The following is a 15,242-nucleotide window of genomic DNA, read 5'->3' on the forward strand; positions in this document are numbered from 1 at the left end:
GCCCCAGGGTTCCTGGTTCTCCGGCTTCCTCCTGCCTCCCAACAACATCCCAGTAGGTGGATGGGCTGCTGTAATGAAGATACAGGTGAAGAGTTTCAGTTAAAGTTCACATGTGATCATAGTAGTCTTAGTGACCGTGGCATGGTTGTTGGTTCCAGACAGGCTGGTTTGAGTTCCAGAATGGTGTGAAAAACAAAAAAACATCCAATGAGCAGCAGTCGAATGCCTTGTTAATGAGAGAGATCAGAGGACTACAGGCAGATGGGTGTGAGCTCACAGAAAGGTTAGGAAACAAATAATCACTCTTTACAATCGTGAGGAGAAGAAAAGCATCTCAGAATGTCCAACATGCAGAACCATACCAGTTCCACTCCAGTCAGCCAAGAACAGGAACCTGAGGCTATAGTGGGCTCAGACTCACTGAAACTGACAGCTCAAGACTGGGAAAAAAAATGTCACCTGATCTTTTTTCCAATCTTCAATTTTACCTATTAGCTAATTTCTTACCTATTTCTACAACATAACGACGAAAACATGACCTAATGTGTGGTTCGTTCATTCAACTTCAGTAACTGCTTTGTCCTGTTCAAGGCTGCAACACGGGGCACAAAGGCTACATCCACTTTAACACGTTTTAGTTTTAAAACAGCGTATTAAAATGAAAACCATCTCCGTCCACACGAACATGCCTGAAAATGTATATCACTGGGCATGCATGTGCAGGCGTAACATGCTCTCGTTTGTTTTCTTCCAGAAAAGGGTCACAGAACAAGAGCATGACGAATCAGGGAAGGAAACGTGTGACTGATGAGACCCAATCAATTAGGAAGTGAATGTGATGTCTGAGTCATTGTTTCCAAATGTCTCCATTTTCGCCCATCTACACTAAGGCTACATCCACACGACTACGGCAACGAGATTTTTAAAAAAAATATCGCGTCCACATGGGCAATGGATCAGTAAAATATCAGGTACATATGGCAACGCAACGCTTGCTGAAAACAATGCAATACACATGCCACACCTCTAGGGGCGCTGTAAGACGGTCCCATCGGAGACACCAGAATAATAGAAGAAGTAAGGACGCATGCGCATAAACTATTATGCGCGAGACTTCATATTAGCCACAAAGTCAGAAAAATCTGTTCGTAAAATTACGTTATAATGACCAAATACAATGAAAAGTATTTTTCCAGTCTCACCTGTGAAAGGTAATCCCATGTGATCTCGTTTGGACGGCAAACCTGTTGGTACAGTTACACGCAGCACAGGAATGAGGCATCTTTATTCTCCGCTTTGACCCATCCAATATGGCGGCGAGGATGACGTATGATTCTACGCGGAAGGCAACGTCTTTAATGGTCCGGAATAAATTGAGTGCTACTCGTTGATGGATTAATTTGTTCTTCTACGCCCTTTTTGAGGAATGTATTGTAGGACTTAAACCAACATCTGAAGAGGTGAGATCGCTCCTTTTTTTCCCTATTTTTGCTGGCTGGATTGACTCTGCCCTAAGGGCTATTCTCTCTCTCTCTCTCTCACTTTGCACCATTACACAATAAATATTCACAGTGAAAATATTTTGTAAGCGTGTTTCATGAACCAAGTTATAGGATTTGTTGACAACTCGCATCGAGTTCGTTACACTTCTACCTGGCGTGAAGCACATGTGGTTGTGACGTCATCGTAAACAAATCCGTTCTACTCATCCAGACGACTTCGCAACGGCGCCGTTGCCAGATCTTTCCACTCTGGAACCCGTTCTCAAAAGATTTCGTTTTGGGGCACCCAAAACGCCGGTGCCATGTGGACGCCAGGCCGAAACGATAAACAATTTTATCAGATTCACCTGAATCCGTTGCCGTGTGGACAGGGCCTAAAACACTACCGCAGGGTTTTCATGCTAAAATGAAACTGTTTCCAAAAGTCTCTGTTTTAAGGTCTGAAAAACTCCAGAGTAGTGTGGACACCAGGCGTAAACGTAGCAAGAGTGACGCATTTTAATACTACAACGTATTAAATTGAACGTCGCCCGAGTCCATTACAGGGCACCATGTACACACTCATTCACACCTCGGGGATATTTAGTACAGCCAATTTGCCTACCACTATGTTTTTGGGACGAAGGAAGAAACTGGAGAACCCAGATGAAACCCACACAAACACGGGGGAGAACATGCACCAAAACTCCACACAAACAGTAACACGAGCTGAGCCCAGGACTGTGGGTCTGTGGGGCAGGAACACAACCCCCTGTACCGCCGAACCACCAAATGGTAAAAATGAACCTCTATCATCAGCTGCACTGACAGAAAGTGAGGGCACACAACACGAGTCCAGACCAGAACATGAGCCTGTGAAATGTGGAAAGGGGTGGGGCTTCTGGGCGGGGTCAGTGAACATGACAGAGTTTTAGTTTCATATGTCAGACTCTGGTTTTACTGCAGAGAAAAAGATACGTCTTCTGATGTATACACACACACACACACACACACACACAAAAGAATTCGTAGTAACTTAATCCTATGTTGAACTGCAGAGCTTCTATGTAAACGTATAAAGGTTGGTTGTGTCAAAGGAATATCGTGTTATCATGTATATATTGTGTAGAGGAGATTAATTGTTATCTTGTACAAGCCTAGCTTCAGGCGTGGCCTTTCTCCCACACTTCACTTCTTTCATAATGCTCCTCTGTGAGCTCCTTCCACTGGAACCAGTACACTAGAATACAAGTTCTGCTCGATTTATAACAGGACTTTATTTCTACAACACACTTTTCTGGTCCAAAACATGAATTTGTTTTAGTTACAGAACTCATTAAAAATCAGCTCTTCTGAATGAACCTCTTACTGCTGAGCTCCAAGCGCCAGTGAACTCTTCCTGGTAGAGCAAATAAAATACATGTCTGTAATTTAAGGATGGTGTTTTGAACAAGAACAGGGTTTTCCAGTCTACAGTGAGACTTCCTGATCTAGAACAGTGTTTACTGGCATGCCACACGAAACACCTTTCCAGGGAAAAAAAAAAAAAATCCCCAAACCCTCTTATTAACCCTCTTATAATCAACTATTCAAATATCAGGCTTATTATTTTGAACTTTATAACAATATTATAGCTATTTACTGGAGCCACAGTAGACAGCCGATGGAAGCGGACATTATTTTTGATTTGAAAGCTTGACTTTGTGAGGAAAGAAACTGGATAATAACTGTTAGAACTCAATCATAATCTCAGTTTGATTATGTTAGACTGTAATTTTCACCACTATATAAAATAATAATCGTGGCCCATGAGATACTGCTTCACGGACTGCTGGAGGTCCCCACTTCGAGAACCTGTAATCTGTACTTTAATATTAGCCACCACTGCTTTAGAAGCCAGGTTTTCATTGCAATTTTGCATAAAATAGAAATTATTTATTATTATTTTTTAAATTTCAACAAGAGTGCTCTGACAGCACAATATCCCCCGCTGGCAACTATGCCATAACTCTGGTAAAATGCGACTGAATTGAACTGAATTGAAATATCCGTATTACCGGCATATAACAAAGAATCCTGCCAAGTTTCGTAAAATTCCTCCAAAAATTGTGAGAGGAGTTGATTTCAGAATGTGAGTAGCCTTCCTGGGACGGACAAACGGATGCACATCGCCATGACATACTCTCCCTTTGGGCCTTTCAGCCAGCGAGGGATAAAAACTTTTTGCCAAATTATATGAAAGTCCTCCAAAAATTGTGACGGAAGTTGATTTCAGAAAGTAAGCACACCTTGATGAAATTGCCAAAGTACAAGTTCATTAATAATCAAGGGCATAACTCGGGTAAAAATTGGCCCAAATTAAACAAAATTTCAATATGCGTATAACTGTCATGCAACAAAGCCTTTTGCCAAGTTTGGTGAAATTCCTCCACAAATTGTGAGAGGAGTTGATTTCAGAAGGACGTACACCCTCATGAAATTGTCAAAGTACAAGTTATTTAATCAAGGCTCAAAACTCTGGGAAATTTTTCAAAAATGAAATTAAATCGCAATATTCGTATTACCATCATATACCAAGGCCTTTTGCCAAGCTTCGAGAAATTCATGAGAGGAGTTGATTTCAGAAGGAAAAAACACTCTCATGAAATTATCAAAGTATAATTTTGTTAATCAAGGGCTGTAACTCTGGTAAAATGTGACCCAATTTAACAAAATTACAATATCCGTATTACTGACATATAACAATGCCTCTTGTCAAGTTTCATGAAATTCGTCCAAACATTGTTACCCCTTTTCCACCAAATCAGTTCCAGGGCTGGTTCGGGGCCAGTGCTGGTGCTGGTTCACAACTCGTTCAACTTGCGAGCCAGCTGAGAACCAGTTTGCTTTTCCATAGCTCGCAGTGCTAAGGAAAGACACGTCATTACGTCGCTGTATACGTCAGTTACATCGTTGTATACGTCATTACGTCGCTGTATACGTTAGGGCTGGGTATCACCAGATACCTCACGATACGATACTATGGCGATATTTTGCTCACGATAACGATAATATCACGGTACAGCGATTCTGCGATAATCGATATATTGCAAGAAATTTCAACCACATCACAATATCTGTGTCACTGAAGAAAATCAGAATTTATTGACCACTGTAAAATTACATTTCACATACATAACTACACACTCTTGCCAGACATATGCTGCGTTCATGTGCTATGGGAAGATGATATTTTCCAGTTGGGAAGTGGTATTTACTAGTGTGTTGTGGTCACATGCTTTTGTTGTTGACAAAGGACCCGGACTGCGAGTTAGCAATAGTTAGTTAGCTATCGTTAGCAATAGCGTCTGCTCTGGATAGGTAAAAATAAACCGTAACACATTTTTAAAGGAAACAGATTTCTAACGTATTATATTACACTTGTTAATGACGCAACATTGCATAGACACCAAAAACTACCCACTAGTACTAGTAAAAAAAAACTTTAGTATCGTACAATGCTTAACATTCAAGTGTCTTGTACCGCTCGCCGCCATGTTGAAAAGGTTAAAGTTCATCTCGGCAACTCGTGTATCAAAGTTTTCTACGAGTTGCCCAGTGGAAAATACCACAAGAGGGGGCGTTCATGTGTGCTTTCCATGTCGGCGTTGCTTCACTACAACATACAGAAAATTCCCATTTCTGTGCTAGTATTCTCAACTTTTCTGTAAGCATGGACACATCAGTGCTGCTTAACAAGCAGAATCAAATTGTTTTATGAAAACTTAAAACTTGCACTGCAGACTGCACATACATTTCAGTGCTAACACTAATATCAATTTGTTCTTTGTAAACTTGAGAACATATATCTGAGAACATTTAACTTGTGCTTATTTTGCAGGAACAACACTGTCTGAAACACATTGAAAAGTGCAGTAGGCATCTTAATTGGAGCATCTTAATTTAATTGGAGCGAAACAGGTTTTGCAAAGTGCATTCTCTTTGTCCGGCTCACTGTTTTTTTTCTCCTTTCCTTTGGAATCCAAAGTGCCTCCAAACATCTGCCTTAAAGTTCGGCGGCGTCTCTAGGTTTATGTTAACAGCCATGCTTGCCTGTTTTTTTTCCTCACTGCAACCGCCGGGGAAAAAAGAGAAGACGTAGAGTGCCTTGCAGTGAGGTACCGGCACAGTGACACCTCGCGGAGCAGAGGTGCGGAAGTCGTACTGGATTTACAACCCGTCTGAAACATGATTTTATTATTTGAAAAAATATCGATATTCAAATTTTGAGTATCGATATTGAATCGGAAGACAAAGTATCGCGATATATCGCCGTATCGATATTTTTGCACACCCCTAGTATACGTCAGTTACGTCGCTACGTTTGCATAAACCTTGACGCGAATATCGAAGCAAAAACAACATGGAAGAAGCAGCAGCAGCAACAACAATAATAATAATGGATGACTTCGCGTTTGTACAGCTGCTGCTTCTCGTCGCTTAAAAATGGCGATCTTTCATGGTCTTGTTATTGTTATTGGTCTTAACAACTCCGCCCCCCTGCTGACGTAAGCGGTTCTTTCCACTGGCCCAGCAGAGAGTTGGTGCTAGCCTGGAACCGGTTTTTCTGGCCCCAGAGCCAGTTCTTTGTCAGTGGAAACAGAAAACCTGGTTCCAAACTAAGCACTGGCCCCGAACCAGCCCTGGAACTGCTTTGGTGGAAAAGGGGCATGTGAGAGGAGTTGATTTCAGAAGGTGAGCACCCTTCCCGGGACGGACGGACGGAAATCGCCACGACATAATCCACCTTCGGGCCTTTCGGCCAGCGGGGGATAACAAAAAACCCAGGTGTGAATGTTCTGTGTTTCCACTGAGTGATGTTACGTGATTAAACCCGGGTTTCTCTTCTCACGATAACTCTTACAGAGTGCTCTCCTTTTCAGAAAGCTAGCCTTTCGACTTGTTCTTCATGTCACGCGACTTAAATACGGAAAAAAATATGTTTTCCATTTCAATTCTGTGAAATATTCCTTGATTGAAACGTCTGAAAAACTTATTTCCGATAAAAAAAATCGAAGCTTTTTTTTTTCAAAAACCACGTGTTTCCATCATCACTCGTTTTTTAGTTCACAGGTTAACGGGAACACGGCTGTAGACGTTTCCCTCTTGGCACTTTAAACTCATCACTGCATTCTGAAGTCTATCTGTGGCACAATATCAACATGTACCTGTTTCTAAGGAAGTATTTTTGGACAATAACACGCTGTATGATGCAGGTTCCTAATCATGCTGCCCTTTTAACTTTATCTAGTAAAATATTAACATTTCCGGTAGATGTGTTTCAAAGGCTACGTTTGGAGAATGTGGTTTCCTGGTCTAGAACACGGTTCTCTGGTGTTTTAATCCCAAACAGTGCTTGGTGGTTTAGGAGACAGTTCTCCAGACTACAGCACAGTTTTGTGGATTACCTTTTGAGCCACACAGAAGGTGTACTGCTGGCACGCGAGCTGGGCCTCCAGCCGTGCCCGTTTGAGAATATACTGCCTCTTCTTCTGGAACTCCCAGCCTTCATCCGGAGCATCCTTCAATGACAATAACACCTCACAGCTCCTACCAACTTCAACTTCAACTTCGTTCAGCAGCACACGCCACACAGATGACCCACCACAGTCACAAACTCAACACACACTTCAGAACAGATAGCAAACACAAGCGCGAGCCTGCATGGAAGGAGCGTCAAGTCTGAATGTTGAAGCAAACTGGTCCGTTATACAGTCAGGTCCTGAGGTAAGGGTCCACCACCAACGACTGCTTAATCTCAAAAACACAACAGCTTTATTCAGTTCATACAGATTATTCAAGAACCAGGGATGAGAATGAAAAATATTAAAAAAGTCTGAAAAAAGTCAGGGGTTTGGGGGCCGCAGGCACCCAGCGGGGCCCAGGGGCAGAGCCCCGGTGGGGGCCCAGGGGGCGGAACCTAATGATTTTTGGCTATTTTTTTTTTTTACCCCAAAACCATTAATTTTATCAGCAAAAAGTTGCAATTTATTTGGAAATAAACTCCCCTTCTTGGTGGACTACCAGGTGAAAATGATTAATATGGTGCAATCAATTCACATTTGATGATTTCAAAAAATCAATGCACCTTTTAATAAAAACGAGCTCGACAGTATTATATTTCTGCATTTTTGCTATTCATGTCTTTGAATACTCTAATCCTTTAAAATGAAGTGCAAACCAGAAAAAAGTTCTATCATATCATTCTCTTAAGCTTTTTTCTGATGTTATCATGGTAGCAGGAGGTCTTGCATATCAAGCAGGCAACATTCAACATCACTCATCACTTCCCTTTCAACTGTTGTGTGGACTAACTCAGTTTTATCTGGACAGGATGTTGTGTAATGTAATACACAGACCATATGGTCAATCTGAAGATCAAGATGGTGATTTTGAATTACAGTAAAGAACAGGCATGTACAATTGGCATTACATATTGGAAATTTTTTTAAAATCAAAAACTATAAGTTCATCTCGGCCTAAAACATTTGGGCAGACGCTCCCGTGCGGCACATGCCAGCAATTCCCCCCCGTCCCCCTATGAAATGAGCAGTAAGTAGGAGAGTTACAGTATACATGGTATCATACCTAAAATTTTATCAGAAATATAGATACGATACTATGATTCTCCCCAACATGCTACATTAGATAAGCTAACCCCATTTATAAAAGATACACACTTATATATATGTATTTGAGATATATACAGTTAGGTCCATATATATTTGGACACTGACACAAATTTTGTTTTTTTACCTGTTTACTGAAACATATTCAAGTTATAGTTATATAATGGACATGAACATAAAGTCCAGACTTTCAGCTTTCATTTGAGGGTATCCACATTAAAACTGGATGAAGGGTTTAGGAGTTTCAGCTCCTTAACATGTGCCACCCTGTTTTTAAAGGGACCAAAAGTAATTGGACAATTGACTCAAAGGCTATTTCATGGGCAGGTGTGGGAAATTCCTTCGTTATGTCATTCTCAATTAAGCAGATAAAAGGCCTGGAGTTGATTTGAGGTGTGGTGCTTGCATTTGGAAGATTTTGCTGTGAAGAAAACATGCGGTCAAAGGAGCTCTCCATGCAGGTGAAACAAGCCATCCTTAAGCTGCGAAAACAGAAAAAACCCATCCGAGAAATTGCTACAATATTAGGAGTGGCAAAATCTACAGTTTGGTACATCCTGAGAAAGAAAGAAAGCAAGCACTGGTGAACTCATCAATGCAAAAAGATCTGGACACTCACAGAAGACAACAGTAGTGGATGATCGCAAAATAATTTCATGGTGAAGAGAAACCCCTTCACAACAGCCAACCAAGTGAACAACACTCTCCAGGAGGTAGGCGTATCAATATCCAAATCTACCATAAAGAGAAGACTGCATGAAAGTAAATACAGAGGGTTCACTGCACGGTGCAAGCCACTCATAAGCCTCAAGAATAAAAAGGCTAGATTGGACTTTGCTAAAAAACGTCTAAAAAAGCCAGCACAGTTCTGGAAGAACATTCTTTGGACAGATGAAACCAAGATCAACCTCTACCAGAATGATGGAAAGAAAAAAGTATGGTGAAGGCGTGGTACAGCTCATGATCTAAAGCATACCACATCATCTGTAAAACACAGCGGAGGCAGTGTGATGGCTTGGGCATGCATGGCTGCCAGTGGCACTGGGTCACTAGTGTTTATTGATGATGTGACACAGGACAGAAGCAGCCGGATGAATTCTGAGGTATTCAGACACATACTGTGTGCTCAAATGCAGCCAAACTGATTGGTCGGCGTTTCATAATACAGATGGACAATGACCCAAAACATAAAGCCAAAGCAACCCAGGAGTTTATTAAAGCAAAGAAGTGGAATATTCTTGAATGGCCAAGTCAGTCGCCTGATCTCAACCCAATTGAGCAGCATTTCACTTGTTAAAGACTAAACTTCAGACAGAAAGGCCCACAAACAAACAGCAACTGAAAACCGCTGCAGTAAAGGCCTGGCAGAGCATTAAAAAGGAGGAACCACAGCGTCTGGTGATGTCCATGAGTTCAAGACTTCAGGCAGTCATTGCCAACAAAGGGTTTTCAACCAAGTATTAGAAATGAACATTTTATTTACAATTATTTAATTTGTCCAATTACTTTTGAACCCCTGAAATGAAGGGATTGTGTTTAAAAAATGCTTTAGTTCCTCACATTTTAATGCAATCATTTTGTTCAACCCACTGAATTAAAGCTGAGAGTCTGAACTTCAAATGCATCTGAATTGTTTTGTTCAAAATTCATTGTGGTAATGTACAGAACCAAAATTAGAAAAATGTTGTCTCTGTCCAAATATTTATGGACCTAACTGTATATGGCATTGATTCGTGCGATATACATTATAAATATAATGAATCATTGAACAGGCAAAATAATTTTCTACCTACCTTTGTGTTTTTTGATGTATATGTGAAGTTCGATAGTCCTTGCCCCTCTACTAGCGTAGTTTATCATGTCAGAACACAATGAGCAAAGTACTTTTCCTGGGACGTCTATTTTCCGTATGTGATCGCCGAGCTTCGTTGTGACAGTCTGCTCGTCGATCTCGACAGTCAGTGTTCTTTCTAACCAAGCCCATCGAAAACAGTTCTTTATTCCTGCACCTTTATCAATCTCCCTCGCTCGATCCTCTTCTTTCTTATCTAGGACTTTTGCCATTGTCGATATGCTAAAATATCCCGCCTGAATACGTGTCTTTCCGATGTTACCAATGCGTATCGTCAAACAGTGTGTACGGTCGGTGAACGGCGATTGCAAGCCACGCGTGGAGAGCATGCGTACTTGTGTTTATACACTGCACGCGATGGGATTTCCCGAAAATTCTACCGCAAATAAGTCGAACATTGTCGCAAAAATGAATGTTAATTACGACATGTCGAAAGACTCGAGTGTGTTAACCTGGAGCCCACCAAGAATCAAGACGTTATAAGGTGACCACAGATCGTTAACCATACCCCCACCCCCCCAAAAAAAAAAAAAATTTCTCAACGGATTTACATCGATCTCAAAAACGATCATTTTGGTCTGAAAAAGTCGGAAATCCGCCAATCGGCGGAAAATTCTCATCCCTGAAGAACACGTTCGAAGAAATAAAGCTGGTTAAGAAATCATTAGTTGTTGTTTTTTTTGGTAGCAAAATCTACATGAAATACAAAACGTAAGAATAATGTAAGGAATAAATCACGACGGAGCATGCTGTTATAGGAAAATAATCAACGACAGGGCACTGTGATGCAGCCTGAAGTAAAGCAGTGTTACGGTTACCGCCATAAAGTTGATGATTTTCCAATAATAGCATGTCCTGAAGTGTTTTATTCCTCTTACACCACAGCGAGTTGACACTCATAACATTTTTTAATTTATTAACTAGATTTTAATGTTGTGGAACATCTGTAAACGAGTCAGATCCTGTTTAGAGCAGCTGTCAACAGTCGTTCCCTCACCAGTCTCTCTCTATATTCTCTTTCTTGAAGTTAAGACAAATAAATTCAGCTTGCGATTTTCTTGAGAAAGCGTAAACTCGTCTGTCTCGCCTGACTTTCCCGTGACAGAAACCTACTGACCGCTACGAAGCACTGACGCTGGAGACTCCCTCCATAAATGTTAAATAAATGTCTCGTTACAGAAAACATCAATATATCAGCAGTAGCTGGGTTTCCACTGTGGTTTTGCACACAACAGAAGAGATATTTAAAACATTCCAATAATATTCGGCTGATGAGTGATGCTGTGACGAAAGCTGGGTTTCTCCTTTCGCAGCATCTCTCACAGACAACTCTCTCTTTTCAGAAAGCTAGCGTTTCCGTTTGCTCTTCATGTCGTGCGCGTGGCGTAAATGTGTCCGTTTCGATTTTGCGAAATGCTGTTTTATCGACTCTCTTGCAAGCGTACAAAAGTTGAGTTTTCTCAGATCGCACACGTTTCCATTACTCTTTTTTTAGCTCGCTGTTTCGAACTGCACATTAAGCAGGTTAATGGAAACACGGCTAGTAACACGTTTATTTCTTTTTTTCCGTGGATCATCTTCCATACAAGTCAACGATCCTGTTACTATAGAAACAAGTAGAACCCGACACCGCCGGTGTTGATGGGGCTCCGAAGGGTCGCCAGTCTAGTCCTTTCAGACATTTCACCTTGCTGTGACCTTGACCCTATTTGGATCAAATCCAAAATCTAACCAGTAAATCTGTTTGTTACAACAGCGATTCCTTATAAATCCTACAAACATTCAACCAGTCGTATATCGTGCTCGCGTAAAACCTCTGATAGACGGATGTGCAGATGGACAACCTGAAGCACAACGTGGAAGGACAACGTGCATTAATATCAACTTGTGATTTGCTTTGAAGCCGAACTTCTGTCCGAGTCTTTCTGACCAATCAGATTAGGGAATTCAACAGCGCTGTGGTTTAAATTCTCATAACGCGGTGTCTTCTCTTAACGACTAACATCTAATACTGACATACAGTATAGTCTTCGGTGTTCAGCTTTATCCTGCCTATTAGTTTCAGTATATATAAATATAAAATCAGCAGTGAAAATATATATACACTACCGTTCAAAAGTTTGGGGTCACCCAGACAATTTTGTGTTTTCCATGAAAAGTCGCACTTTTATTTACCACCATGAGTTGTAAAATGAAGAGAAAATATAGTCGAGACATTTTTCTGGCCATTTTGAGCATTTAATCGACCCCACAAATGTGATGCTCCAGAAACTCAATCTGCTCAAAGGAAGGTCAGTTTTATAGCTTCTCTAAAGAGCTCAACTGTTTTCAGCTGTGCTAACATGATTGTACAAGGGTTTTCTAATCATCCATTAGCCTTCTGAGGCAATGAGCAAACACATTGTACCATTATGGCCCTTTTCCACTACCCTTTTTCAGCTCACTTCAGCTCGCTTCAGCCCGACACGGCTCGCGTTTCGACTACCAAAAACCAGCACGACTCAGCTCGCTTCAGCCCTGCTTGGCCCCTAAAACTCGCACGGTTTTGGAGTGGGGCTGAAGCGATCCAAACCGTGCCGAGTGAGGTTGGGGGCGTGAGCAGACACTCCCCTGTGCACTGATTGGTGAGGAGGAGTGTCCTCACATGCCCACACACGCCCCGCGAGCACGCTGGGATCTGTAAACACCGCAAACCCGGAAGAAGAAGAATTACGAATTACGAGAATTTCTGAAGCCTTATGCGCCTCGCCTCATCTATACGCTCTTGCCAGTATCTGTTGGCGTTGTCGGTGACAACAAGCCACAGCACCAAGACCAGCAACACTAACGACTCCATGTCCTCCATGTTTATTGTTTACTATTCGGGTCGTGAGACTACCGCTTAAAAGATCACTGAATCAGTGACATACAGAGCATCGTGGACGAGTTCGCAGAGCGCAAGGCTTGTCGTATGCCCTTCAAATAATGCGCGCAGTAGGCTATTGATGTTTTATTATGAGCCATGTACAGTATGTCGCCTAATGTTTTTTTGTTTCTGAGTTACATGTTCGTTTGAAGGACTTAATGTACAAAATAACACAGTTGCACCCCGTAGTGTTGAAATTGGTAAACACAGTGCATTCAGTGAGGTTTGCACCGCCCTCCTTTTATTTCTGACTCTTCCTGTCACCGTTGCAACCTCTGAGCGCTCATTCGTATGCCCTTCAAATAATGTGCGCAGTATAGGCTATTGATGTTTTATTATGAGCCATGTACAGTATCCTAATGTTTTTTGTTTCTGAGTTACATGTTCGTTTGAAGGACTTGATGTACTAAATAACATAGTTGCACCCGGTAGTGTTGAAATTGGTAAACACCGCAGTTGCGGACATTTTGTAGCCTAAAATGATGTTATGATAAGCTTTAATAAAGGGCCCGGTCATTTGCCCCGCCCCCGGCCCGGCTCTGACTTGTTCCGCCACTGTCACTGATGTCACTGTTTGCGCTGCTTAACGACATCACGTGACGTCCACCCACTTTCGCTAACTCCACCCAATGTGTCCACCCACTTCCAGCCAGCACGGTTCAGCGCGGTTGTAGTCGAAATGCAACTCCAACAGCCCCGCTCAGCTCGACTCAGCTCGACTCAGCACGGCACGGCTCAGCCGCGTTTGTAGTGGAAAAGCGGCATTAGAACACTGGAGTGATAGTTGCTGGAAATGGGCCTCTATAGAGGATTTCGACGTGACGTCACAGGTGACGTGACGCCCCGGTGTCCGCCATTTTGAAGGTCAAGCTAGCTAATGTCAACAACAGTAGCTAGTATGTTACTGTAGCAATGTTTACGTTCAGTCATTTGGATGACTGTTAAAACCTTTCAGTCTCAAGTTTTTCCTTTACTGTATTTACTAGTTTACTGAGCTAGCGCGCTCGGGCTAACAGCTAGCTGCTAGTGCTACAACACAGACACCGACCCTAATAATACAGTTCTTGGTCATTGCCTGGTAACAGCAAATTTATAACGGGCCATGTCTCAACAGACTAAGAAGTTATTTCAATGACATTTAATAACATTTTGTTTATCCTGAGGACCGAAATTAATGAAAATGTGAACAAACCTTAGCTGTAATAAGATGGCGACCACCGGCTCCAGGGACGACCCGCTGATGTAGGCATGTTACCCAGCCTGGTTTTTAACGACATAGGTATCCAGATCATGTGGGCCGAAGTCAGGTAAAGACGAGGGCTTGGTGTACTTCCGTACGTCAGTGAACAATCCTGGTGGAAGCAGGTAAACGTCGTTCTCTAAGCCTGCTACCTCAATTTTTGCAAATACCTCTCCCTCTGCTCGCCCTGTAAATGCCCTACGTCGCTGGATAGTGAAGGTGTTTTCTGCATCTCGCTCCTTTTTCTTTTATGTTTTTTCCCTGGTATTTCCCACACGCCTGACTGCAGGTCAGGAAGATCTGCAGCGCTGCAAAGCCAGAAAAAGATAGCCTGGTAACGTGTACGGATCACGTCCACCAGCATCATTGATTTTCTGGTGATATCGCTTCTTACTCGCGTCATCTAGGCCGGATAAAATACTCGACAATGAGACTTCGTCATGATCAACAGTGTATCGCTACCGGTAGTCGCCATATTTGTGACCGTCAAAATGGCGCCAGCTACTTGTTGACATGGCAACGGTCACGTGGGTCGAAAACCTCTATACACCTATGTAGATATTGCACCAAAAACCAGACATTTGCAGCTAGAAGTGTCATTTACCACATTAGCAATGTATAGAGTGGATTTCTGATTACCGTATTTTTCGGACTATAAGTCGCACTTTTTTTCATGGTTCGGCTGGCCATGCGACTTATACTCCGGTGCGACGTATATATGTTTTTTTTTTTCACCGCGGAATAACTGGAGCTGATGCTGAGTCTGACGACAGCCACGCAGAAGAAGAGGAAACGGCGCTTCGTCTGCCGCTGGAGTTGGCAGAGTTGTTCAGAAGCGACACCGAGGATGAGGAATTCAATGGATTTGCTGATTTGGAGTGAAATCGCCAGCTTGATAAACTTGATTGACCTGTGTTTTATTATTAATGATAGGGCTATAGTTATTTAAATAAGTTATGTAGTGATTTTAGGCAGTGCTTAATTTGTGAAGTGGGAGGTCCCGGAACGCAGGAGGTGGGTGGGTCCGGCGACTCAAAAAAAAAAAGGCGGGGGGTGGTTTACTATAACTTTACGCACACGCGCTTATTGTGTGTGT

At 42.2% G+C, this 15,242-nt stretch overlaps 1 protein-coding gene across 3 annotated transcripts in view; it reads right to left on the bottom strand.

Moving 5' to 3' along the window:
- The window catches only part of lrch1 (leucine-rich repeats and calponin homology (CH) domain containing 1), a 193,995-nt gene that overhangs the window by 39,173 nt on the left and 139,580 nt on the right, over positions 1 to 15,242 (bottom strand). For 2 of the 3 annotated variants that reach the window (XM_060937213.1, XM_060937212.1), the window contains exon 14: positions 6,929 to 7,042. The exons of the other annotated variant lie outside the window; for it this stretch is intronic. In XM_060937213.1, the coding sequence (XP_060793196.1) occupies positions 6,929 to 7,042 (114 nt within the window). The remainder of the gene's footprint in view (positions 1 to 6,928; positions 7,043 to 15,242) is intronic. 3 annotated transcript variants of the gene reach the window in all.

This window comes from Neoarius graeffei, chromosome 13 (genome assembly GCF_027579695.1).
Source record: "Neoarius graeffei isolate fNeoGra1 chromosome 13, fNeoGra1.pri, whole genome shotgun sequence".
Classification (NCBI taxonomy): Eukaryota; Metazoa; Chordata; class Actinopteri; order Siluriformes; family Ariidae; genus Neoarius; species Neoarius graeffei.